Below are 27,458 nucleotides of genomic sequence, written 5' to 3'. Positions count from 1 at the left end.
GGCCTCTCATGGTGTCCCCCTGAGGGCAGGGGTATCCTGACTCTGAAATGGCAACCCTTGGAAATCAGAGTGTACAACCACAGCATATTTGTTTGCTTGTTGACTTGGTTACCATCTGTCTGCTAGATGGGTGAGCTCATGTAAACAAGGATCTTGCCTGTCTTCTTCTCCACCAGATTCTCAGTGGCAAGAACAGCAACTGACACTAAGTGGGCATCCAGTAAGTATATCTTAAATGAATCAATGGTATCCAATGGTAGCCAATAGATTCTCCCAGCACAATCAGTCATCAGGCAGATTCTGAAAGGCGGGTTTGCATCCCTTCGCACCTGCAGGCAGCCCCGTGTATTCCTTCTAAGGTGACCCACTGGTTCAGATGTGTTTGGTGCTTACCAAGGGAAGAGAGATGGGATACAGAAAAAAAGCACACAAGCAAAAGTACCGGGGCTTGAGAACGCATAGTGGACAACAATTTCCAGGAGTGACCAAGGTATGACCTAAGAGGCCAGGTGCCTGGGAGGGCATGGCTGGAGGCCACAGTCAGGAAGGTGCACCATGTCACGAAGTTTGCATTTTGTTCTGCAGACAACTAGGGATTCCTAGGCAGTTTGGAAGCAGAGAAAGCAGAGAATTGTGGAAGCAATATCAAGGAAGAATCAGACAAAAGGAGGCTCTCTAATTAGGAAGGCCAGTTATAGGGCTACTACATGTGTCCAGGAAAGAGATGATGGGAGCCTAGACCAGCATCTGGCCTTAGAGATGGAGAGAAGGCCATGGGGAACAATGAAAGGAGGTGGTGGTTGGAATTGTGGGTCTGAATATTCAGACAGGAGAGTCATATGGGTCCTGTTGAAGCCATAGCAGAAAATAAAAAAACACCTAATTTGAGTAATGGATCATTTAGAAAATCTGGTGAAAGGTAAAAACCTTTCCTCCAGAAAAAATATATACAATAATTTGGATGTAATTTCAGAGGCTTCACATATTGTCCTCCAGCACCCCCCCTCCCACCATCCAAGCAAAAGGTCCATGGACATTAACTAAGAACCCCTGATTGAGAAGAGCAAGAATGACAGGAGAAAGAGTCCAGAGGAATGGCCCAACCTAAGGGCTAAGCAGAGGAAAACAATGGTTCCCAACTGGCTGCTACAGAGACATTGATTATTGCTTATCAGAAAGGTAGGAGAAGCAAAAGAGAGGTAAGATGAGGGTACAAGAAAAGAACTTTGTTCTTGAGGTGCCTAAAACAACACCAAGGAGGCTAAGCACATGGCAGATGATGAGGAGAGAGATCTAACTTCTAATATTTTAGGTGTTTGGAGAAGACATATTGCTCAGGCAGGAATAGCCAGAAAGCCTCACAAAAAGAGCACAGGTGAGCCCAGAAACAGAATCAGATGCAAGTAATATGCAGAGTCCTCAGGAAGCGCAAGAGAAAGATGTTTTCTGAGCATATGTAGGTCCCTTTCTTTAGAAAACTCAGCAAGACTCATTTGCTAATAACCTCAATTTCTATTGCTTATATATAATATAATGGACTGCAGGTGTGTAGGTGTAACTGCCTACATGTGTGTTTAGTATTATGCGTATACACTGAATAGTCTGTGTATATATAGACATATGATTATGTACTTACATAAGGGTTTATGTTTATCCATTTGGCATAGATACACATGCATGTACAGAATAAGTCTAGATTATTCTCCTGTCTCATTAAAGCCCTTTACTGTTCTAAGACTCAGTGCAATGAATGGAATGGAAGAGGCCCTATTCTCAAGGGTGAAGCAATAGAGACATGCTGAAGGCCTTGGATAGCCCCATGAAGGGGATCCCATGAAAGCTAGAGGGTACAATGCCAGCAAGCTGATCAACTCTGCCATAAACAGAGGACATAAAAGGAAAACTTTTATCCTTTCTCCAGAAATAATCTTGAAGGATCTAATTTTCTTCTTTGAAGTCACCTTTTTCCATATTTCAAAGTCAAATTAACAGCCATTTATTAATAATATCCCCCATGTATTGCCCAAAGCTGGCTATTCTGTAGAAGCTAAAGCAGCATAAAACCTGATTATTACCTCAAATAATTTACAGTTTAGATGTGGAGATAAGACAAAGAATATTATAGGGCAATATAAAGTGTGAGAAATAGATGTAGGCTGGGCGTGGTGGCTCACGCCTGTAATCCTAACACTCTGGGAGGCTGAGTCGGGCAGATTGCTTAAGGTCAGGAGTTCAAAACCAGCCTGAGCGAGACCCCGTCTCTACTATAAATGGAAAGAAATTAATTGACCAACTAAAAATATATACACAAAAATATTAGCCGGGCATGGTGGTGCATGCCTGTAGTCTCCGCTACTCGTGAGGCTGAGGCAGTAGGATCGCTTGAGCCCAGGAGTTTGAGGTTGCTGTGAGCTAGGCTGATGCCACGGCACTCACTGTAGCCTGGGCAACAAAGTGAGAGTCTGTCTCAAAAAAAAAAAAAAAAAGAAAGAAAGAAAGAAAAGAAAAGAAATAGATGTAAGTATTTGAGAAGGGAGAAATAACGAGCTTATTCTGGGGTTGATAGGTCAGTGAAAGGTAATTTTTCACCTGGTAATTTGAGAAGGTCTCCTCTATGAACCAAGTCAAAGACTGCAAACTTAGGACTATTGGGAGACAGGTAGATACAGATATAGCTATAGATACGAATCTTCACCATTGTCAGACATCACTGAGTTAGTTGTTTAGGTTGCAGGGCTTACATGAGAGAGGGGGTCTAATAGATGGTTCTGAAAAGTTTTCAGCCTTTGAGCCCATGAGTGAGGAAGAGTAGCACTACCTAATATTTATCCAACATATACCTGCCCCTTCTTTATATTAGGCTATGACTGAGAACTTGATTGTTTATATCACCCAGTGTCTATTAGAATTCTCTGGAGAAATTTCTGCTGGTTTCACTCAGTATCAAGAACAGCAGCTCTTCTCTTGAGCATTTTTTTTTTTTGGTCTTGCATGTGACAGGAATTGAATTTTAGACAAGGCCTCTCTCTTGAACTTGACTGCTAGAAATTCAAGCAGTCAAATTTTGGTCCCACTTGCAGCAAGTGTATTGGACTCTGTAGGGTACACCTTTTTCAAGTGGCATTCATTTTTTGTTCCATTTTAAATGCCTTATTTTTCATTTCACACACTTCTTTTTGTAGGGTATCTATTCTTGTAAGCTATCTTGAATTCTTTTTTTTTAGGACAAGGTGGCTTATAACTATAAGGAAATATATAAATGAAATAGCAGAAGGAGGCTTTAAGGTCCTCCTTAAGCCTATGACATTATGGCTAGGAAAACAACTATGATTGTGGCTAGTTATGGTATACAGCCATGGCAAGGGATGTTATTAGGACAGTCCAGCAGTGATTACAGGGAGTCAGACAGATCTCAATCCAAGTCATACCTCTCGCTGCTGTCTACTAGTTGTGTGATCAGAGAAAACCTTAGTTTTCTCATCTCTAAAACAGTGACCTCTCTTTATTAGGGAGGATGAATTAAACAAGGTACGGCTGCGAAAGCACCTAGCACAACTGCACCCAATCAACACTAGCTCTTGTTACTACCAACGCTATCACTTGAACAAGCACCGGGTGGGCCGCCGCTCTGGGCAAGGTCTTCCGCTCGCACTGAAGCTGTAAGAAAGCGCTCTCCCCACCCTCCTCCTCTCCACTTTTCCCCACGTCTCCCACGCCCACACACGCCGGGCAGCTGCGCCTCGCTCGATATGGATCAGGCCTCCGGAGCGCACCTCCACACGGGCCGCCCTCCTCCAGGCGCGGTGCACACATCCACCGCCGGGTCTCGCAGGCTGCCACCCAGAGACACAAATGCGCAGGTTAAGGCAACTCCACAACTGTTCACCAGTTCCTCACCCCGACGGCCTCGGCGCCCTGACATATACTGGAGAGGCCTGGGAGGGGGCAAGGGGTCCTCGGGAGCCAGGCCGAAGCGCCCCGGCAGCGGCGGCAGGCCGCGGGCTGGGGCGTCCCACGAGAGCCGCTAGCTGAGGCCCATCTCCCGGGCTCAGGTGGAGGCGGGGGCGTGGTGGGATGCAGGGCAGCTGCGAGCCTCCCCCCCTCCCCAGGTCCCCGTGGACTTAGCGAATTATTGGGCCGTGAGAGGCCGACGCCAGGCAGGGGCGAAAAGAGAACTTGGAGAGGCGCGGGCTTCTGGGCACTGCCGAGGAAGGGGGGCAGGTTTCGGAGAAGAGGCGCCGAGCGCGGCGCGCTTCCTCCCGCCGATAACATCAGCGTCTGTCAGGTGGCTCGAGCGGCGAGGGAGAGAGCGTGCGCGCGCGCGCGCGCGAGGCCCGGGGGCGCGCTCACACAAAGTTTGTGCCTGCGGGTGCGCTCGTGCGGGCTCGCCCGGCTCGGAGAGCGGCCGGGGGCGCCGAGGCCCGGGGCGGACAGGGCCGGCAGGCGGCGGCGGAGGCGATGCGCCGCGCCCCGCCGGGCCCGTCCCGCCGCGCTCGGTGAGCCGGCTCCAGGAGCGCGGGCTGCGGCCATGGGCACCCTGGGCAAGGCGCGAGAGGCTCCGCGGTGAGTAGAGACGGCGGCGGCGGCCCTCGGGAGCGCCACTTTCCTTTCTTGGGGAAGAGGCGAAGGCACAGGCGTCCCCTTCGTCTCCTCCGGGAAGTTGCCGGCCCGGCTGGGGGGGCGGCCGGGGGCCAGGGTCTCCGCCGAATTCGGGCGGGACGGGCACGGAGGGCGACACGTCGGAGCGCGCCACGCGCGGGGGCTGAGGGAGCGAGCCGGGGCTGTGGGGGCGGCTGAGTTCGCCCGGCGAGACCCGGAATCGCGAGGGCCGAAGCGCTTCACGGAGCCGGCACCCGCCCGCCGACCTCCTCCCCCGGATCCTCGCCGCCAGCACCCGGGACTCCCACTCGCAGACTCCCCGCGCCGCCCGCACCTGCCGGGGCGCGGGCCGCTGGCAGCGCCACCTGGCGCTCTCGCCCGGCCCTGCCCAGGACGGCGGGCAGCGTCTGCGCCGAGCAAGCCGAGGTGGCTCCGCTGGGTCGCCGCTGCTCCAGAGTAGTTTCCAGACCCTTTGGTCAGCGAGCCGTGTAATCTTCTGGGTGGGCGCCTGCACTCCTCCCTCCCTCACTGTGATTCTAGAGATTTGTGGAGTATTGGATGACAAATGGAAGGAAGAATGACAGTCTGTCAAAAGGCTCTTGGAGGGATAATGAGGCCTGGAGGGGCCAGGAGACTCTTGAGTTTGTCGTCAAAGGACCAGAACCGGGCAACTGTCTGGACAGTGGCTTGGCCTTGGCATATGTCTGGACACTTCATAACCCCATTCACACAGACACTGGTGTCACTGTGTCTACCCAGCCTGCACGACCATACCCAGTAGTGACAGGAAGCTGTGCCATGCTGGACTTTCTGTATTTGTAATCCCCCCCCCCCCAACTAAGGTTCTTGGTCCCTTAGGCACTCCCTTCCCTACCCCTGCTGTATCCCCTGAGGGTCCACCAGGTACTTTGCACTATTTTGGAGGTGGGGAGAACAGAACTAGAAGGAATCCTCACTGGAAGCCAATAAAAGTCACCTTTCACTACAAAGGAAGTTGTGGAAGTTCCAGATCTCTCTCTCCATTTCATCCCTTACTCTTTTAGGCAGGATTTCATAAAAAAGGTCAGCCTAAAACTGACCTCCACTGAGATAACTGTGCCTGCAGAGGATTTCCCTTAAACTAGTCCAGAGTTTTGGCAGTCTCTTTCAGTAAGGTCACTTGTAGGCTCAGAAAGCACCTTCAAGTTAATTTGTTTCTCTCAGGGTTTTGCTTTTTTAATTCACAAGGAAACTGGCCAGGAAGCATTTGGCTACTCTCCTTTGAAAAGGAGAGTACACTGCATGCCCTTGCACACTGAGAGGTCATTGATTCTATGGCTTGATGAAACACCCTTAGACTTGTCTATCATAAAGGGTTTTATAAATCTTTATCTACCATCATTTCACTTGAATAGACAAAGCAACCAGTCAAGAGACTGCACAGCAAGAGAGCCGAGATTCCTAAGCTTATGGTGCAAATAAGCCCTATCTTCCTAGACCTCTTAGGTTGCAGTTTGGTTTTTAATACCTTCTCCTCTTCCAGGTTTCTCTTGTCCAAACCCTCTGAGTCTCTCTAACCTCTATACTTCCAAGATTACCTCTTGTGCCCTTCCTTCTCTTTTTCCTTCCCAACTACTCCTTTCGGGTTCATTCTTTATACCCCAGTCTCATAGTTCTGGTAAAAGAATCTACTTCTGAGAATCCCCTTATGAACCAAAGTGGTTTCCTTTACTGATGACAGTAGGAAACATTACTAGTATGAGAGAGCAGTGCAGGTTTATGAGTCCTAAATGGGAAATGCCACCAACCAAGAGAGAAAATGGAGTTTTCCTCGGATCTGCAGCCACCTCCTCAGCCCCAGCAGGAAGAGCTCTATTGGTAGATGCAGCCTCTTGTTACAGTTGTTTCTTCCCAAGGGTCTAGCGAGAAGTACTGTGGAAGGCCTGAAAGGGACTTCTGCTATGAATGACTGTATTTTCATCTTTTCCCTACTCTGCCTTTGGTGGAGGTCTGAATGGTGAACAGGCAGCAGCTGAGGCAGAAAGCTGACTAATCCCAACTCGGGACAAGTAGCCCCAGGTTTAGAGCATTATCAGTGATTCCAGGAAGAAAAAGGAGGCAAGCTGGGGAGCATGGCGTAGGCCACAAGGAGGCTGGCTTCTAGCGGGCCTCTGCACCAGGGGCCAGTCACGTCACTCTTCTGAGCCTGGGCCTCCATATCTATGGGTGAGGGGTTTGCAAAATAACCATCAAGTGTCCATCCAGCTCTGAGGTCCTGGGGATAGTTCTGGGGACCTACAAAAGGAGCAGGAACTGAGATTCAGCCTTTATGTTATCAGCTGTGCTTTTGAAGGATTTCACTTTTGTTTTAAATTGAATTGACCTTTTTAAAAGCCTCTCTATGATGGTCTACTTACTAATTCCAGGCAAAGTAAAAATTTATTAAATGAATAAATCCAGAGAGATGCCAGGTACAAATTCTAGATCTAGCACATATGAATTGTATAACCTTGGCTATGTCATTTAGTCTTTTTAAAACTCTGTTTCAATATCATGAAATGGAGATAACATCTTTCTGGGCTGTAAGCTTCAAAGGCAGTGTAAATCCCCAGCATTGTGCCTGGCACAGCATAGGTACTGAATTCATGGTGGCCATTGTTGTTTTGTTTTCCAGTTCTTATTTTGTTCTCAGATACTAATCTGATTTTGGAGCTATCACAGAGTCTGGGCAAAAAATCAGTAATGGCCAGAAACTTGATTGAGTCCTGTGCCACCACCAACTTGATCTTTCAGGAATTACTGCCTTGAGTTAGCAGATGCCCAGTAGCCAGTTGTCGATTTAGCTTCACTGGACCTGCCCCAGGTAAGAATAGAGCCCCGCAGCAGATCAACACCCTAGAGCTAGTTTGAACTAGATCCCGAATGGCCGGGGAGCACCTCCACGAGTCTGGCTGAGTGGCCTCACGGTTCTGTAGCACACTGTCTTTTAGCAGGCTGGTTTCCCAAACCCACGTGTGCCTAGCATTTTATTTTAATCTTAGCACTTCTTCAGCCCCTTCTGGGTAGAAGCTTTCCCGAACACTCCCCCTGGAACTGTTTCTCCTGCCTCTTGAGAACATCACATTGCTTACCCTTGACACTCATAGGACACTAAAGATTTATTCAGATACATTTTCATTATGTCAGTCTGATTCTCCAACCAGATTTTTACATTAAGGGATTTCTAGATAGCCTTTATATAACAAAAACAACTAACATAATATTTTATAGTTTGCAAAGTAATCTCATATAGTCTATCTCACTGTGGTCCCCTCTGGTCTATGATAATGTCTTACTCATAGACATTGTGATCATAAGCACTTATTAGTCAATACCATTATATGTTTATCACAATATATAGTGAGCAGCTCAAGTTATGGATCTGAGGTATATTTTTTTTCTTCTTTGCTAGGTCACGATAAAGCTAAGTATGAGTGAATGACGGTCCATTGCACTCCTAAGCCATTTCCAGATCCAAACTTGTCTTTTTTTATATTTGGTTCTGGAACAAAGTTCTCATAGCACTGCTTTCTTTTTTAATCATTAAGGACCTAAGTAAGACTTGATAGAATGATGTTTGGTAATAAAGATGACTCATAATGATTACTCGTATTATCAATAATGAAAAGCAGGATCCTAAAACCAACCAAGATTTGTAAGAAAGGCAGGACTCACTTAAAATCTAAACACCACCACCATAACCCCTCACTTCCTGCACATGGGTCCTTAGTCTTAGACTTTTCCCCCAAGGTCCTTAAAGATGTTTCCAAGGCTGCCTGAGCTTGTGTAGCATCCCTGATATTGCTCGAGATGAAATGAAGTTAGCTGAAGATGAGACCAACATAAACAATTCTTAAGAACCAAGTCAGAGGCCTAGCACCTAAAGTAGAAAATTACTGCTAGCAGATAAAAACTGCCAAGATACAGTCTTGCCTCTGCTTTTTCCCTTGGGGAACTGGGAGACAGTAGAATGTAGCAATCCTAATGCGAGGGTGAAGAGCCCTAGTTGTAACCCTGAAATCTCACCTTGTCATTTGCTGGGGACATGTCTCTTTAACAGCCAACCAGTCCGTTTGATGGATATGCTAAGTGGGAGGGGTATGTCTTCTATCAGCCCGACTCCCAGGATTAATTGTCTTATCTCCATTCCCTTCCTCTCCAATCTGCCTTCAGAGCTTGGAGCTGCCAGTTTGTCCCCTTGCAGCTCTGCTTGCCCTTACTGCCTTCTCTCTTCCCCCCAGGAAGCCTCATGGCTGCAGAGCTGCCCCTAAAGCAAGACTAGAGGCGAAGCCCGCCAACAGCCCCTGCCCCTCCCATCCCAGCCTGGCCCAGATCACTCAGTTCCGAATGATGGTGTCTCTGGGACATTTAGCCAAAGGAGCCAGCCTGGACGATCTCATTGACAGCTGCATTCAATCTTTCGGTGAGTTGGCTAACTGCCTACATGCATAATAATTGCTATATTACTTTGTTCTTCCTTAAAAAGTGCTTTATAGAATAGCAACCTGGATTGTATTTTGGCTTTAAAAATAGCTTTTGAGCCTTTGAAATGTTGGAGACAGCCTGCAGAGCCTATCGCACATGACTATGTGGGTGTAATAGGTCGTGATGAGAAGTGCAATTTAAAGTGAGAAAAGTTACCGAGGAGAGTTTGCGTTTCCATTTTTCCTAGGATGGAGTTTTTTCTCGTGATGAAAAAATATCATAAAATGATACTGTGCATCTGGTGCTTTGACACTTTTCTGTTCTTATGTTCTTGGGGCAAGTAAAGACTGTTACTTGAGCAAATGTTATCAAACAGAAATTTGAATCATATGGAGAAATAAAGTCTCAGTAATTCCCCTTACAATCCGGAAGGTGGTTGTGGCTGCATAGGGAAGGGACTGGGTAACTCGAAAATGTCTGTGCCTAGGAGATAGTGGTTCTAAATGTTGTGGTGAGGGCCAGGGGCTAGGAGGCCAGCCCACAGCCACACGCCTCGGTGTGGCTTACTCAGGAACCGCACTTTGCACTCACCTTGAAGGATGTGCAGCTTTAGTGCAGCTGACAAGCCATTATCTGAAAAGATTTCTTTAAAATTTTATAAGCACTTTCTTTTGATTGTTATTTGTGAAATAGTGATTGAAAAGTACATACTTAATATTTGCTCCCTTCCAGAAAAGGAATGCTTAAAGTGGGTGGCTTTCAGTGAAATCTTTGAGTTCAAAGACTTCCAGCTTCACCTTCCCAGTGTGCTGCTTTTTGTGTTCTCTCTGTCCTATTGTGACGCCCTTGAGCCCCCACCCACCCCCCCCAGCCTCCCGGGAAGCCAAGGGGAGGCTTAATCAGATCCCAGGCAGCACAAGATTAGATCTCAGAACTGGGGACTATTAGCTGGACATGTTTAGTGCTTGCTCAGACCTTATTTATAGAATTGGGAAACATTTGACATTTTAGGGATATGCATTTAGTACAATTTAGTATATTGAACATTTTCAACTATTTCAACAATGGTTTAAAGTAATGGTTCTCAAACATTAGTGCATCAGAATCATGTGAAGGTTTTTTTGTGTTTTTGTTTTTTTTCCCCAAAATAACACAGACTACTGGGCCCCACCCCAAAGTTTCTGCTCTGGTGGGTCTGGGGTGGGACCCAACAATTTGCATTTCTAACAAGTTCCCAGGTGATGCTGATGCAGCTGAGACAAGCCCCCCCTTGAAGGTCACTGCTTTTGAAGTGGTGTTTGTTGTAGACTTTTTAACTTGGAGAGAGGGAGAATTTTTGTTATTACTAGCTCAGCATTAAATTTTAATTAAATTTATTTACAACTTAATCTTTCAGTTAAGGATGAATTTGGGCAAAGAATGAATGAATTTCTTCTCTTTTAAAATAATCTCCTTCAAAAATGTACATGAAGGAGGATAAACTAGAAGACAGTGGGGACTAGGGTAAGCGCCGCAGGTGAGGAGCCATGTTCATCGTGTCCTTTACCAGCACCTAGTTCGCTACTTTAATAAACTGCAAAGGAACCACAAAGTTCCTTTCACCTTTTTGTGGTCCTGTTTACTGGGCTTTAGCAGGACACTGCGACTATTTCATGAATAAGGATTTTTATTCTATTTCACATTTGAAAAAAGTGAGACCAAAAGTGTATTTATTTGTCACACTATCTGTCTTCCTCTCGTGCCAATAGTACAGCTACTGGCTGAGTTCAGGACTGTTTTCCTAGCCTTTGAATAATCGTGGCATCCAACTTGAAAAATACATGATTGATTCTGAAGTCCTTTTCCAAAATAACCAAGCCTAATTCACTCCTCTCAACAAATCCTATAAGGGAAATGATACAATTATTTTCTGGAATATGTTGAACTGAAAAAAGTGTCTTAAAATCCAAGAGCTGTAAAAATCCCATTGAGTCTTTTATCCACTATCAGGAAGCGTTGGTTACTCCCCTAGCTGCATCTGACACTGCGCCGGGCAGTGCACAAGGGGAATTACAGTGACCAAACACCTCTTCCGTTAGAGCTTAGAATACCTGAAAAATGCACTGTTCAGGAAAAAATATGTACGAAGCACAGGGCGATAATACACAAAGACGTGCAGGAAGTAGTATTTTTATGCCGTGTAGAGTTTGAGTAAGTGCAGTCTTCATGGGTGAGGACGTAGATTGAGGAAGACAGCCTCCATTCGTTCATGTCCTTCTTGGGCCATGCGAATGCTGTGGGAAGTCAGTGAGGGAAGAGCTCTGCGTTTTTGTGTATTATGTACTGCAGTTTCTTGTCGCAGAATTTACAGGAAAGAGGTGAAAAAGAAAAGACACTCTCATCTGGAGGGAAAGGGAGAGAGCACATTTGGTTTGTGATTTTCACTCTCCTCTTGCTCTGTGTGCGTGGGGTTGCAGCTTGGCGCTGAGCTATAGGGGGGACGGAGCCGGGAGCAGCAGCAGAGCTTATGACAGAGAAACCATGGCAGAGGACGTGCCTGTGGGACTCCTTGTGGGTGATCTGGGACTAGGACAGAGTGAGGCTGATGCTTCTCTTGAACCTTATCTTACTGGTTTATTTTCACAGGTTTGTATAGAAAAGTGTTGGTTTAGATGAAAGCAGTCTAGCTTAGTTATTTTGTTAATGAGTTTAGGTGTCTTCTCATTTTAATACCTGTGAAAGAGAAGGAGACAATACAGAAGTGTGGGGAAAAATTATTATTATTGGTACTCTCTTGCTTTAGACCCTGATGTCAACTACACCCACCAACTTGAAAAAAAGAAGAAAAAAACTATTTTGAAGATAAAGACTGGCTAATGAATTGTTAATTTACTTGCTACTGCCTTCTCAGCCTTACTTTCTTGCTTTTAGGAGGTTTGAATTGGCTAAAGCTGTGCTGTCCGGTACAGTAGCCACTAGCCACATGTAGCTATTTTCATATTCATTTCAATTAATTAAAATTAAATGTAAAATTGAATTCCTAAGCCTCATTAGCCACATAGGTGACCAATAGCCACACATGATGGCTACTACTGGACAGAGTAAATAGAGACTGTTTCCATTGTTGTGGAAAGTCTGTTGGACAGTGCTGGAGAGGGTTGATGATTAACTTGAAGGGGAAAAGCAATACATTCCAGAAAAAAGATTTTCTGGAAACTAGGGGATTTGCATTTTGCTAGCATTGTTAGGTAATAGCCTGAATATTGCTTAAAGCATCATGGGCATTCAGGAGTCTTTACTGATGGTTCTCTCTTTAGCATTATTAACCATTAATGACCACCCACATTGTTCTCAGAAAAAGGACTTACTCTAATGTTTTTAAGGACAGGTAGCCAGTATGTGCAAATTAAGGGTACTTTTGAAGGCCTCTAGCAAGCCTCCCAATGTCACTACAAGGTTACAGATCTGTGATTAGAAACTTAGAGCCTTGGGTCATAGTTCATTGTTTTAACCGGGAAACAACCTCCTCCCACCTTCTGTTTTAATCAGAGGTCAGGCTTTACATTCTCAGCATATTATTGCTGGTTAATCCACTTTGCAGCTGAGCAAATGAGGCAAATCATCACAACCTGTTACACATGTCAGATATATGTGAATCACACGCTCTGTTTCAGAGGTAGAAAAGACCTGTGAGATCATCTGGGCATTTAAATTTTTTTTTTTTTCAGTACCAATAAGTCTTTATTCATTGTATTTTCCCAGGGAAAGTAGAAAGGAAGGGAAAAGAGTCAGCATGTGTGCTACAAAATGATTAGAAAATGGGAAAGGAAGTACCCAGTACAGCAAAATCAACCATCAAATAAACATACCCCAGGATGGGGTCACCAAAGCCCAAGGGGGCTCAGTCTCCTGCAGTTCAGGAATAAGGGGAAGGGATCAGGAAAAGAACAGACAAGTACAGGCTTTCCTACCCTCCCTCCCCATAAATTCAAGATTTCACACAAAGCTTTGGTTTCTAGCAGTAAACATGGAGTTACATTTGTCCGTCTCCTATTAAACAATCTTGTGGCCACTTTGACATAAGTTTCGATTGTGAGAGGGCTGCCAGCATTTGGGGCCGAATGGAAGGCTTCCAGTGTTCAAATTCGCAGAGCTCTCTCCTTGTCCCCCTCTAAATGCAAGACAACTTCTGATAGCATCATAAAGACAACTGCACACCTGCTCCAGAAAGGGACCCTCAGCAAGTAGACCTCCTGGTGGGGTATGGGGGTATGAGAGTAAACTCAGTGTTTCATTTTACCTGTCAGTGTAAAGGGAAATCCATTCTATTATATTTATGGAGTATCTTTTATTTCTTGGAGTTCCGTTTGTATTGATTTTCTTTAATACTCAAACAAGTCTGTAATAGGTCAGATATTATCATCTCCTTGGAAAAAAACAAGAATAAATCAAGACTCTGAGAATTGAAACAACTTGCCTCATGCTCCCGGTGACAGGGCAAAACATGCTGCTCATATTTCCCTTCCCCTGCCCCTAGCAACTTGAGCTGGGTCAAGCTCAGACCTCCCCCCTAAGACAGGCCTTCCTGTGCTCAGGAGAGACCTGAGTGCATGTATGACAGACCTGCACCCTGTGCCCACCCTTCTGCAGGCCTGGCCTCCCCCAGATTAGAAATTAAACTCCATGCGTAAGAAATATTTTTTGGACTCCGTGTATATACCAGGCATCTGCCTGAAGTTCTCTGTTGAGCAAAGTATGAATCAATGGATTACTGTGTGCATTGTACTCTTTCTATCCAACGACCTCCAAAACTAGAAATAACCCCCAAAATAATAGGTATGTTTTCTCCAGCATGGAATAGTTGGATGTTAAAAGCATTGTGTAGACCTCAGCTTATTAAAGGTAAAATACTACATCTGTTTTTAAAATTGGAGCCAAGGAAGGCAAACGCACACTTGCGGGGACCACAGTTCCCTGTGTGGGAAAGGAAAGATTAGGTGTTTCTTACCACTCTGCAACTTGGTCTGTGCACCAAAGCAAGGTACCCAAAGGCAACAGGAGCACACAACCAGAAGCCAAGGTCCATGACATCAATGGGCATGTAGACTGGATAACAGGCATCTCCAAGGAACAAAGTCATACGTAGTGTCAGGAAGGGGCCTGAAGCCTTAGCCACTGATGACAGGTGCTATGTGAAGAAGAGCTCAGCTGTCCCAGAAGCCTCCTCAGTGGAACCCTCAGTCACTGTGAGTCATGATCACAGGGTTTCATATGTGAAGGATGGTCTTTTGGGCACCCACATTCTAAAGGCTTCTAGGCATCATGGCAGCTCCCAGGTTTTCTTAGCCCTGTAGAATAAATTAGCATTGTGTGATTGGATGCTGTTTATTCTGAGGAGCCCTCTGCTGCATCTTTGACAGGCTGGCATCACCCTGTGCCTCTGGCTGGTGTGTCTGTTCCGTGAGCATGAGTTTCAGTGACTGCCAGCCTGAGAAAGGAGGAGATGGGAAATGCCCTTGTCTCTCATCTGTACTGTCCTGTGTGATGCTGTTAATAGCAGCCCTCCCTCTGCAGAGAACAGAGATAGTCTCAGAAATGCTTATGCATAAGTTAGACAATGTCTCAGGAGTTCTCAGCATTTTAGTTTGGTTAATCCATCCAGAGAGATGAGTTTTACTGCTTAGAGAAAGAGAGGGACAGGCAGGCAGACAGTAGGCTGACAGTGGCTGAACAGTCACTTACCATGGCTCTGGAGGGTCCTGAGTTTTTACCTGAATTGACCCACATAATCTTCCCAACAAGCCTGCGAGTTGGATATTATTTTGCCCTTTTAATTAATAGGGAATTGAAGCTCAGGGAAGTTAAATGATGCGTGCAAAATGGTCCATCTCTTTAGGGAGAGAGCCACTGAGGTCTGAACTCTGGTCACTTTTTTCTCTGAGGCTCATGTTCTCTTCCTGCTACACGAGAGATTCTGCAACATTAGCATGAGGAATAATCATCAGGGGAGTGTGTTCAATGTTCAGATTCCTAACAGTCAAACCTAGAGATTTGTATTCAGCCAGCAGTCACTGTGGTTTTGTTGGAGGTGACCCATGAACTGGCTTTGAGAAATCTTCTCCTACAGCACACTGGTTTCCTGGACATCCCATAGCATGTTCCCAGGCTTTCTAGGAAAACATAGGAACATCTGAAGGGCACAGATCTCTGGAGGAGCAATAGAGCATTTGTTTTCCAGCTTTCTGAACCAGGAAGTCACATGGTGAAGCCAGCCTCTTGGAGATCCCTAAAGTAACCCCACCAGGTGTAACTAGAGAGAGGCTCTACCTGTGGGCAGGTTTGAAACCCTGGGACCACTTCTATCAGATTTTTCCTGCATTTCCGTTGCTTCTCACTATAGTAAACCCTCTGCAAAACTTGTAGCCTATTTGTCTTTTGCCATGGACTTAAAAAGAACGTGGATGTTGACCGGGCGCTGTGGCTCACGCCTGTAATCCTAGCTCTTGGGAGGCCGAGGCGGGCGGATTGCTCAAGGTCAGGAGTTCAAAACCAGCCTGAGCAAGAGCGAGACCCCGTCTCTACTATAAATTGAAAGAAATTAATTGGCCAACTGATATATATATAAAAAATTAGCCGGGCATGGTGGCGCATGCCTGTAGTCCCAGCTACTCGGGAGGCTGAGGCAGAAGGATCACTCAAGCCCAGGAGTTTGAGGTTGCTGTGAGCTAGGCTGATGCCACGGCACTCACTCTAGCCTGGACAACAAAGTGAGACTCTGTCGCAAAAAAAAAAAAAAAAAAAAAACGTGGATGTTTGTTATAACTACAGTTGGGTTCTTTGCACTCAAAGGCAGCATTCCTTTGCGTGCATTTCCACCTTTATGCAACACTCCTGTTTCCTGTGGTGCTGTAGGTGCTTGCTCCTTAACTTACGCCCATCCCCCATGGGTCGGAGGCCTACAAGTAGTGGCCTAGCTGGGGAGGAACCGGAGCTGTGCTTTGCCTAAGTACTCCTCCAGAAGTGCCACTTTGCCAACAGATTCTTTAAGACAGTGTGTTGGCGTAAAGGCTATTAAGTCTGTGATGAAAACACATTAGGAAACCGTGTGAAAGCAAAAACACTCTGTTTGATAATTGACAGAAACAGCAGTGGTTGGGACCCTAAGACCTCTGGAGAAGGTCATCTAAAGTACAGTCCCACGTGTACCCTGCTGTTGTTAGAACATGTCTCCTTCTGCCGGGACCAGTTACAACTGCTAGACTTTGTGCCTTGTTCTGCAGTTACGGTGAGATTGGGCTTGCAAGCTCGTTGGGTTTGCCCTTGGAGTGCTTGGGAGGGAAAGAACTGGGCAAGAGCAAGAGTGTAAGCAGGGCCATCTGTGCAGGCACACCACCTGTGAACACACATGCACCCCCCCCCATTTGGTTTAATGCTATTGCAGTCTTGAAATTCTTAATAGTTTTCGATTGAGGGGTACCCCCATTTGCATCGCACTGTGTCCCACCAACTGTGTAGTAAGTGGTGAGTGTAAGAGTCACAAGACCAGAAGGCATAAGTAATTTGCCATGTGCTAAAGATACATAGAATGATATGGTTTTACATCTTACTGTTTTTTTCTTTATATAGAGGGGAAATTGTGGGGGAAAAAAAGTGTCATTATCTTCTAGCAGTGGTGTGCTGGACTGGTTTATACCAACTCAGAAGGGCAGATTGTTACATTTTCAGGAATTTTGTAAGTCTGTTATTTAACACAGCCATGATTAAAAGTTATATGAACTTACATTAAATTATATTAAAAATAAAGGTATGAAATACTCAAAACTCATCAGATGTTCCTGATACATTACCACATTTTACTATTAGGTTTGCTTTTGAGGCTGTGTCTGTTTTATACCACATTTCTATGTGGTATAAATGCTATATAATGGTATGCTACTGTGCATCTTTTCCCAGCTCTGTGTTCAGTGAAGTCATGCTAGTAGCTTGATACTGCCTATGTTGGGCGTATTTATACCGTGGAAATCAACAAACACTGATAATCATGGATCCTTCTTTAATCCCACCACTGAAGAGCCCATTGTTAAACATTTACCAGCACTCCACTCTCTCTCAGATACTGAGGATGCTTCCATAGCAAAGTATTAAGGTGGGAAGGGAAACTAGAAACTTGGGAATTTGATATCACCTAATTGGGAAAAAGTAATAATTCTGCCCTTGTTTTGCTTCTTTCACCTGTGTATCTTATAAAACAAACTCTCCATGTATTCTTCAAAGAAAAGGAACAATGCACCTTAGAGATAAATATCAGTGCAGTTGAGATGTTTTCTTAGAGTGACAATGGAGCTTAAAAACTAAAACAAACTAAAACTGAGAGATTCTCATTCTGGAGTCAAAGTTATCATGCTGGGTTTTTATTGCTTTAATTCACCTCTAAGATTAAATCATCCCTGTTTCTGACCAACCAAACCTCAATTTTGTGAACTTTTGTTCTTCACTATTATATGTTATCTGTATTTGTTTCTGATTCCATCTGTTTAATCATTTGCCTTCATTTCCCACTACATGGTAATAGGCACTATTGAAGCATAAACCAAGCTTTTGTTGAATGTGTTTCATAAGTGTGTTTGCTAACCATATTACCAATTTTATGAACTGCCTATTCATATCCTTTGCCTTTTTATCAGTTGCTGCTTACTGCTTTTATTATTAGCGGTTGGCAAAAGCTTTTTAAATAAAAAGCTGTTAACCCTTTGAATATCATTTTCTACAGGTATTTTTTTTCCCCATTTCCATTTTTATGTTGGGTTTAGTATTGTAATGTGTAGAAATTTTATATTTTCATGTAGTTTTTTTTTTTTTTTTTTAAGGAATCTTTTATTCTAAACTTTAAAAATATCCATATTCCAAAGATTTGGGGACTATTCCATTGTCATTTTAGTCAAAGTTTTATTAAATCCAGTGTATAATTCCATAATATATACTATTGTGGATGATCAGTAAAAGTTTGTCTATAAGTTATTGCTAGAGAAAAAGAAGCCTTCGGTTTTGTTTCTGAGATTGTTATTGGCATAAAACCACAGGGCTTGGATAGGTCTACCTTGTAATTCAGAGCCTCAGTTTCCCCTCATTGTGATAGTGTTAAAATGATTTCTGAGACTAAAAATGTGTGGGAAAAGATGTAGTGAAGGCTCAATCATGGTATTGAACATGAACTTGAAGAAAGTCCTTCAGGAATTTGTATATTTAAAGGTGGTGCTTTTGATCTGTTTAAAGAGCCAATATCCTTAGGGTGGAGTCTTAGAAACCCAACCAAGTTTAAATCCATTTTTTCTAAATTATTTCATACAGACTGGACTCTATATTATTCTTACATAGACTTTTTTCATTGTGGTAAAATATACTGTAAAATCAATGACTTACATAAGCTTTTAAAATATTTTAGTAATAGCTAACTTTTGAGTATTTACTATAAACAACACAGCGTTGCTGTATTATATACATAGTCTCATTTAATTCCCAGTATTTTATAAGTTCTTATATTGATACAGATTTAACTGTAACTTACCTCTTGTACTTACTTTTTAAATTTAAATAACTTTTACAATTATTCTTGTTCACTATAGAAAATTTAGAAAATACAGACTAGCAAAAAGAAAAAAAACTACAGTCACCATCCTATCACCAAGAGCAAGATAAGCATTATCAACACTCTGGGTGTATCTTTCTATAATCACATTAACTTTTTGATAATAGAGTCACTATAATTAACTCTGCTTTCCATAATTTACATTTCAAACAATTAAGAACTTGAAATCAACATTAGTATCTATGAAGAGGTGTGCTAGCACACAAGGTTGCTATTCTATCCTAAAATTGATTTGAAAATAATTCTGGCATAATCCCTTCAAATAGCGGACATAAAAGGCAAGGTTGCTTGGCAACTGAAATGATGCTAATAAGGAATTAAAGGCATTACAAGAAGAGTACTCAAATCTTTCCAATGCTAAATGCTAATTACAATAACTAGCTGATTATAGTTGTAGTAAATGAAGGAAACAAACAAAAAAAAATTCCACTAACTTAAAATTCTAGGTGTGAGCTTTCTTTTTCTGTCTACAATGAAAGTGAGATGGGGGTTGTTGAAGAGAAGTTTTCTAAGAGAATCTTAAGAAATAGCAACTGGGGTGAGACACATAGCAGAAACGTGAAGATACCACCGTTTGGTACCTGTGGGATCCTTCTTCAGCATAGAAGAGATGGTGGGCAGTGGTGTGGGGGAGGCCATGTTGTCTACTTGGTTTTTTTCCAGAGAGTGGTCAAAGGCCCTGGGGAGACTGCTGGTTCTTACTAGAATCTTCAAGCAGAAGATGCTGCCAGGGTGGAGATGAACTTGGAGGGACACCAGTGATTAACTGAAATGGACAAAAGGGGTAGAGCCTGGAAGGGGGAGAGGGAAGCAGAGATTGTCAGTTTCGTAGTGTAGAAGAGAATGCAATAACCAGAGTAGTAAGGCAGTCATGGATGAAGCCATGTGAGAACTTATAAAAGATACGTCCTTAAGCCAGAAAGTGAGAATTTCCGGGTGGAGGAGTAAATAGAACTATGTCTGTCTCCCCTTCTCTGATCTATGTGAGCCATGGTCTAGGACTTGGTTTTGTAATCTTGCAAACAGCTAAAGGGGAACCCAGAGCATTTAGGAAGCCAAGAAACATCCCAGTTGTCATTTATGAGTCTGTCTTGTTGGAATGTAGAGACTACAGACCGGGCGTCCTCAAACTACGGCCCACAGGCCACATGCAGGTGTTTTTGCCCATTTGTATTTTTACTTCAAAATAAGATACGTGCAGTGTGCCTAGGAATTTGTTCATAGATTTTTTTTAAAACTATAGTCCGGCCCTCCAACGGTCTGAGGGACAGTGAACTGGCCCCCTGTTTAAAAAGTTTGAGGACCCCTGCTACAGACCATCCTAAAATCTGATGAGTGGTTAGTCATTTTGGTTAATTTTGCATTCACCTATTTAAAGCCAAATGCATAGGGGCTTTTTCCCATTCCCTCCTTCCTCCCCAGTTCGTTAGCATTATGAATTCCAGGTTTGCTCCATCCAAAGCTGCCTTGGTGAGTTCACCATGTACCTCCAATCCTAGGGAGTTCGGGCCAGACTCTGACTTGTTCCAGCTTCTGATATGCTGCTTCCCAGAAGATAGCCCTCGCACCCACGCTGCTGGCCACTGGACGCTGTTGTCAGTTATTGCCAAGGACGAGTGCTTGGTCTTAGCAATTGACTCAGGGGTTCACCTGACCGTTTGGCCCTGCTTTGAACCTCAAAGGAAAAACTCCGTATGCTTACTGTTCGTGTGGTCCCCACACCTCTCTGTCCCCAGTGGTGTAGAGTTCCATTACCTTGTCAGCAACCACCAGTGCCTACCTGAGATGGACTAAACTCCAGTTAACTGAGAAAGTGCCCACTCAAAATTATAAGAAAAAAAGATGGAGGAGGATCCTCTGGATTAAAAGAGACTTAAGAGACATTTCAACCAGTCATAGTGGGTGAACCTTCGTTTTAAAAATTATGTGTGTGTATATACACACACACTCATATAATTGTATACATTTGGAAATTTGGACACTGAATATTTGATGATATTAAGAAATTACTGTTGGTTTTGTTTTAGTTAATGGTGCATTTGTTTGTTTTTTTCTTATTTTCAAAAATATATACTGAAATAGTTACTGATGAAATATCATGTTTGAGGTTTGCTTTAAAATAATACAGGAGGGGAAATGAGTGGGGTGGAGATGGGTCACAGTCGGCCTTATGCTGATCACTGTTGCAGCCGGGTGAGTTCATGGGAGTTCCTTACACTGTTTTGCTTACTGTGGTATATGCTTAAAATTTTACATAATAAAATATTAAAAACAAAAGTGTCCTCAAAACTAAGAAAAATAGATGATTGAGAACTACAAAAAAATTAAAAGAATCTATTGCTCTAATTTTCTTGAATGGCAAAATAGGCTGTGTTTTAAAGGGGGGAAAGGAAAGAATGAAAACAGGTACTTCGGTTACACACCCTGGAAATACCTTATTCGTATCTTGTGCTTAACAATCCTGTGTCACAGCCAGCCCATTCCCCACTCAACGCTGGTTGTTGAATTCCTGAGTATCCAAAAAGACAAGAAAATATAATGGAAACTTTAATCTTCCATCCTACTGTTAGAGGTGGGAGTTAGAGTTAAGAGAGTGAGGGAATGTGATACTCTCCTCCCCACCCTGTCCTTCCACCCACACACACCTCATTTTGAGCAAGGAAATGCCATGGCCATGGCACAGACTGATTTCCGCAAGGCAGTGAAGAGATTTCAGCAGGAAGCCCTGGGAGGCCAAATAGCATTGTGGTCTTGGGAATGCAAAACCTACTCTGCCATTTACCAAATGTTGGCCTTAGGCACCTTATTTTACTGAAGTTTTCTCATCAGCAAAACAGAGAATAAAGGTGAAAAATCTTAAAGGTTGTTTTAGTTTGGGTGAAAATTAAATAAGATTGTCTTAGTTTGGGTTTTCCCCAGAAGCAGATCCTGAGACAAGGGGTTTTGAGTACAAATAGTTTACTATGGAAGATGATCCTAGGAAAAACTAGTAGGGGGTGGGGTGGGGAGTAGGGAAGGCAGCTCATAAAGGCTTCATTATCAATTTACTACTCTAGCAGTCAGGGTAGACGACTCTAGAACTAGAGTCACTTAAGTCTAGAACTAGAACTCTGGAACTAGAACTCTTACCCAAGGGAAGGGAGCTGGGGTACTTATTAATATATGCAAGTCCTATCAGTTATTGGTTGGGAGCTGCTTCTAGAGGGTGTTAATTCTCTAGCACTCCTGGCCTGCCTTGCACACAGGTAGAAGTATGAAGGGCCTCTAGAAAATTCTCAAGCAGGTGGAAGTTGGGTTGGCATACACTGCGAGGGTAAGGTCTGCAAGTATGTGGGTGGGAACTGACAAGCTCTGCTACAAAGTCTAAAAGCAAGTGCTCATTAGATGGGCAAATATAGGCTACATACAAATCCAGATGAACAGATTTGAAACTGGTCAATGGTCAAACTCAAAGTGTATACATACAGATATGAGTATGGACAGGTGTCATTCTGTAGGTATAACCATTTATGAGTGGCTCTGGACATTTTCATCAAATTTAAACACAATCTATGTTTTTGTTAGACACACTGCTGGGAATAGTAAGTATATTAGATAATTATCAAAATTCAGGAAGATGAATAATATAAAACAATGAACTTAAATAGGACTTCAGTAAAAACAAAATTTTGCACTTAAGTTTAAAAATATTGTTTCCTATATATTCTAGATGGAGGAAAAACTGGATTCATGGTACTTACTAGTTCTGGTGAAAAATATCAAGGGATTTTAGTAGACTGCAAATTCAATATGAGTCGGTAATGTCATATGTATCCTCAAAAAGTTAAAATAATCTGAGATTGCATTAATATAAATAGATTTGCCATGTTAAAGACTTAATGCTCCCATTCGGTTCTGAGTTCCAGCCTTAATTCTTATACATAGTAACTTTGTGCTCTTAGGAAGTTTCTGAATGTTTCTAAGACTCACTTTTTATCAATGTGAAAGTTAGTAAATATTTCCCTGGATTGTTGTGAAGTGGGTGTTTTACGAGAAAGATAGAACTAGATAGGCACGGTGGTTTACACTTCTTAATCCCAGTGCTTTGGAAGGCTGAGACAGGAAGATCCCTTGAGCCCAGGAGTTTGAGACAAGCCTGGGCAACATAATGAGACCCCCATCTCTACAAAATATTTTAAAAATCACTCAGGCATGCTGGCACATGCCTGTAGTCCTAGATACCTGAGAGGCTAAGGCAGAAGGATTCCTTGAGCCCAGGAGTTCAAGGTTGAAATGAGCTATCATTGCATCACTGCACTGCAGGCTAAGTGACAGAGTCTCTAAAAATAAAAAAAAAGAATTTATGTAAAATATTATCATAATTTCATTATATAGTAGATACTCAAAGATGATACCAATCATTATTAGTATAAACTTGATGAATGTTAGTGTATCACTCCCTCAGGTTAATAATGTAATTGGCCATAGGATACAAAAATCACATCATAGAGATACAAAATGATTGGAATGGTTGTGTCAAAAAAATTACCAGGATGTTATCATAATAGACACAAGCATGTATATGACTAGAAAGTAGTATTATAATTTAAATATTTACATGGATTTGAGCTATATTAATTTAGTGTTCAGTAAATAAGACCCCAAAAGGGTCTCATTTTTCAAAGTATTAATCAGGACAATGACAGAAATCCAACATAAACTATCTTTTGAAATTTATTATAAGGAATATGAGATATTTCATGTTACTAAAACACAGGAATAGTACAAGATGCCTGTAGGCCTTGGGTACATCTGGAATTAGGGAATAGAATAGGCTTGAGGGACTCCAGCATGTATTCATTCTGTGTGTGTGTGTGTGTCTATGTGCATCTCTTCTCTCTCTGACTTCTCTGCTTGTGAGCTAATCATTCTCTTACACTGAAGATGTGTTCCCTCCATAGGTGGGAAACATGGCACTAACAGCTGTAAATCATGCATCTCTTACCATTAGAGATTTAATATTTTTTTCCTCAAGTTCAGTAAAAAAAAACTACCAGGGAAAAACCTTAATAGGTTCACATGGGCCAAGTGGCTACTGCTCGAGTCAATCAACTGTGGTCACAGGAGTGGCGTCATTTAGTAATGCAGCATTTCTCTCCATAAGCACGTGATTGAATCTGGGGAAGGAATGATTCCCAGAGGAAGGCTGATGTGCAGGGCACACAAAGCAGTATCTGTCTGTTGTTATACCAAGATCTGACCAGACACTAGAGTGCAGCATGTTATTGATTCAGGTTCAGTCTCTGGTTTTTTATGATGGGAATGGAAAGGCTAGAGAGAGTGTAGAAGAGATAAATAGTTAAGAAATGATATAGAAATAAAATCTATGAGGATATAAGATGACAACAAACAAGTGGCTTTTTCTTCTTTGTCTTTGAAGTGTTAATTATATATGTGTGTCTTGATAGTGTTAAGCATAGAAGAGCTAGTATGAGTTATTTACCTCTAAGAGGACATATAAAGAGTACATGGATTTAAATTCAGCAAAGAACTGGGACTTCCCATTTTTTAAGGTATTAAAAACAGGAACTTCCAAAACAGAAACTTCTATTTATGACCATAGTGGAATGAATATTGGGTATTAGAATTATTTTCCTGTTGTAAACAGCTATAAAACTAGATGAAATATGTGAAGCAACTATTTTCAGGTATTGGAAAACAAGGCAGCCTTATGATTGTGGATTAAAACAAAAAGATATGAGTTGAACTCAAAACTCATGTTGGCTTTTTGCCTGGGAACACTTAATAAATCATGGTAGTATAGGAAACTGGAGCCCAGAGCGCAGCCTCTTGCCTTGCAGACTGTTTTAGTCTGTTTTCTGCTACTATAACAGAATGGCACAGACTGGGTAATTTATGAAAAGATTTAGTTGGCTGTGAAGCATCAATGGTTCTGGAGGCTGGGAAGTCCAAAGTGGAGGGGCCACATCTGGTCCAGGCCTTCTTGCTGTACCATAACATGGCAGAAGGCATCACATGGAGAGAGAAAAAGGGGCCAAACTCCCTCAGTAACTAACCCACTCCCAAGATAATGGCATTAATCTATTCATGCAGGTGAAGCCCTTATGATCTAATCACTTCTTAAAGGCCCCATTCTTTTAATACTATTACAGTGGCAATTAAATTTCAACATGAGTTTTGGAGGGGACATTCAAACCAAAGCAAAGAGAGAACAGAGTTTGTGTTCAGGGTTTCTGAGACTAAGTATGTATGGATATGTGAGACTCTGTGACACCAAAAATTTACTGGGTACCAAAGGATGTCTTGTAGTCTGGGAAATACTGCCTTTCCATCCAGCCAGAGTGGACAGACATAACACTTTTAGCATTCAGGTGGGATGTGGAAAAGGCTACAGTGTAGGAGTTGGGCTACTCTAGCCCTAGAATAAGAGCTATTCTTAACAAAGCTTAAATCTAATCCTTGATCAATCTAAGGCTCCCATAGCTTAAATGCTTCTATAAAGGAACATAATCCAGATTCTCACTATTTCATCCACAATGTCAAGCATGTAATAAAAAATTACAAGGCAGAAAAGGTCAGAAAATGTAACCCATAACTAGAATAAAAAAGATCAATAGAAATGAACTCAGAGATGACACAAATGTTTGAACTAGTAGAAAGAATTTAAAATAGCTATTGCAAATAAACATGTTGGAGGATTTAAACTAGGTTGAATAGATGAGTCATTTTGACCAAGAAATGGAAACAATAAAAAGGACCAAATGGAATTCCAGAACTGAAAAATAAAAATTCACTGGATGGGCTTAATACTACATTGTCTGCTATTTAAAAAAAAAAAAAAAAAAGGCAGCAGCTGGATGTGGTGGCTCATGCCTATAATCCTAGCACTCTGGGAGGCCAAGGCGAGAGGATCGCTTGAGCTTAGGAGTTTGAGACCAGCCTGAGCCCCCGTCTCTAATAATAGAAAGAAATTATTTGGACAACTAAAAATATATAGAAAAAATTAGCCGAGCATGGTAGCGCATGCCTGTAATCCCAGCTACTCAGGAGGCTGAGGCAGGAGGATCGCTTGAAGAATGATTTGTGAAGTTGAAGGCAGGTCAATATCTCAGAGAGAAAAGGCTGACCAGAAAGATAACCCCAAAACCAGAGTTTCAGATGATGTAACCAGAGTTTATATGGAAATGAAAGGACCTGGGATAGCCAAAACAATCTTGAAAAATGAAGCTGGAAAATTTATACTACCTGGGTTCACAACTTACTATAAAGCTACTGTAATTTCTGTGTGGTATATGCATAAGGATAGACAAATATATCAGTGGAACAGAATAGCAAATTCAGAAATATATCCACATATATGGTCAGTTGATCTTCAACAAAGACTTCAAAGCAAGTGAATGGAGAAAGGAATGCCGTTTTAATAAATGGCGATGGAACAGAAGATATGCATGAAAAAGATGAACCGTGACCTGTATAACATTAACCTGAATTTCAAGTTAAAACAATAATGCTGCAACTGTTGCTAATCAGAGTGTATATTCAGGGCAACTTGAATCTATATTCTTGGTTGCAGTCCTCAAACTTGGCTCAAATAAACTCTCTACTTATATTAGAAAAAAACCCAAAAAACCAATAATGCTTCTAGAAGGAGATTTAGGAGACTATTTTTGCAAGCTTGGGGTAGGTATTTTTAGATAGGATGCAAAAGGCTAACCATAAATAATATATTTAACAAACTGGACTTCATAAAAATCAAAAACTTGTTCTGCTTATCAAAAGATACCATTAAAAAAAAGAATGGGTTAGCCGCAGAATGGGAGAAAATACTTGGCAATACATATCTCTGACAAGAACTTTTATTTATGCTAATATACAACAGGAAATTCCCTGTGGCTCAGATAAATTAAGCTTGATCCTCTGGCTCACACCAGATTGATCTCTGATCGTGCTTTTTGAATTAGGACTAACTAAGCCCCCGCCCCCAGGGAGTCTGTAATGTTCGTACCAAATCACCTATTTGTTAAGTGCTTCCCTTGCATCTAGCCCTGGACACAGCTAAAAGACTTCACCACTGACTTCTGAAATCAGAAGGGTCTTCCAGGGGTCATTTAGTAGTAGGTTGTAGACCTACCCCAGGGCAAAGCATGAACTAAATGGTCTAAGTCAACCTAATCAAACATGACGGATCATCAGATCCCTGGAGAGTTTTTAAGAATGCAGATTCCATGCTCCATGCCTGGATCTCTGAATGCAGTAGGTATGATGTAAGGCCTTGGAATCCGTCTTGGGTTTTTGTTGTTTTGTTTAGGCTAGTCAAGTAAAGCAGTGGGAGTGGTAGGGGAACAAAGAAATCTGTAACTGGTTGTGATTAATTAGTTGTAAACACCACTCTCCTCTCTGATCAGCCTTTGTTTTGTTTTTAAGCTACTCAGAAGGTCTTGAAAAGTCAGCTTTAATTTGTCCGTTTGCTTCTTGATGGACATATTCTTTAGAAGAGCAAAAATATCTGTCTTTCCACTAAAACTCTCCAAAGGGTGAGTAGTGGTCTTAATTATTATTAAGGCCTCCTCACTAGGAAAAAAATTTACCCACTAGGGCCCCAAATTTTACCTATTGTGAATTTTTCTTTTCATTATGTTATTTCCTCTATGATATTGAAGAAGATTGAAGTCTCTAATACCTTAACATGGGTAGACCTTTCCTGGGGTTTGCACAGGTGGGCATTTTTACACTGCTGAAACAAGGAAGATAAAAGAGGAAAAAAGCCTACCAAAAGGGGAAAGCATTCAAG

General features: G+C 42.6%; 1 protein-coding gene across 2 annotated transcripts in view; it reads left to right on the top strand.

The window, feature by feature from the left end:
* Nucleotides 1-4,286: 4,286 nt before the first annotated feature.
* RASGRP1 (RAS guanyl releasing protein 1) overlaps nt 4,287-27,458 on the top strand; it is a 70,924-nt gene continuing 47,752 nt past the window's right edge. For both annotated transcript variants that reach the window (XM_012766377.2, XM_012766376.2), the window contains exons 1-2: nt 4,287-4,563; nt 8,859-9,040. In XM_012766377.2, the coding sequence (XP_012621831.1) occupies nt 4,529-4,563; nt 8,859-9,040 (217 nt within the window). In that variant the 5' untranslated portion in view covers nt 4,287-4,528. The remainder of the gene's footprint in view (nt 4,564-8,858; nt 9,041-27,458) is intronic.

The sequence above is a fragment of the Microcebus murinus genome, chromosome 6 (assembly GCF_040939455.1).
Source record: "Microcebus murinus isolate Inina chromosome 6, M.murinus_Inina_mat1.0, whole genome shotgun sequence".
NCBI lineage: Eukaryota > Metazoa > Chordata > Mammalia > Primates > Cheirogaleidae > Microcebus > Microcebus murinus.
This window is presented reverse-complemented; position numbering and strand designations above follow the sequence as displayed.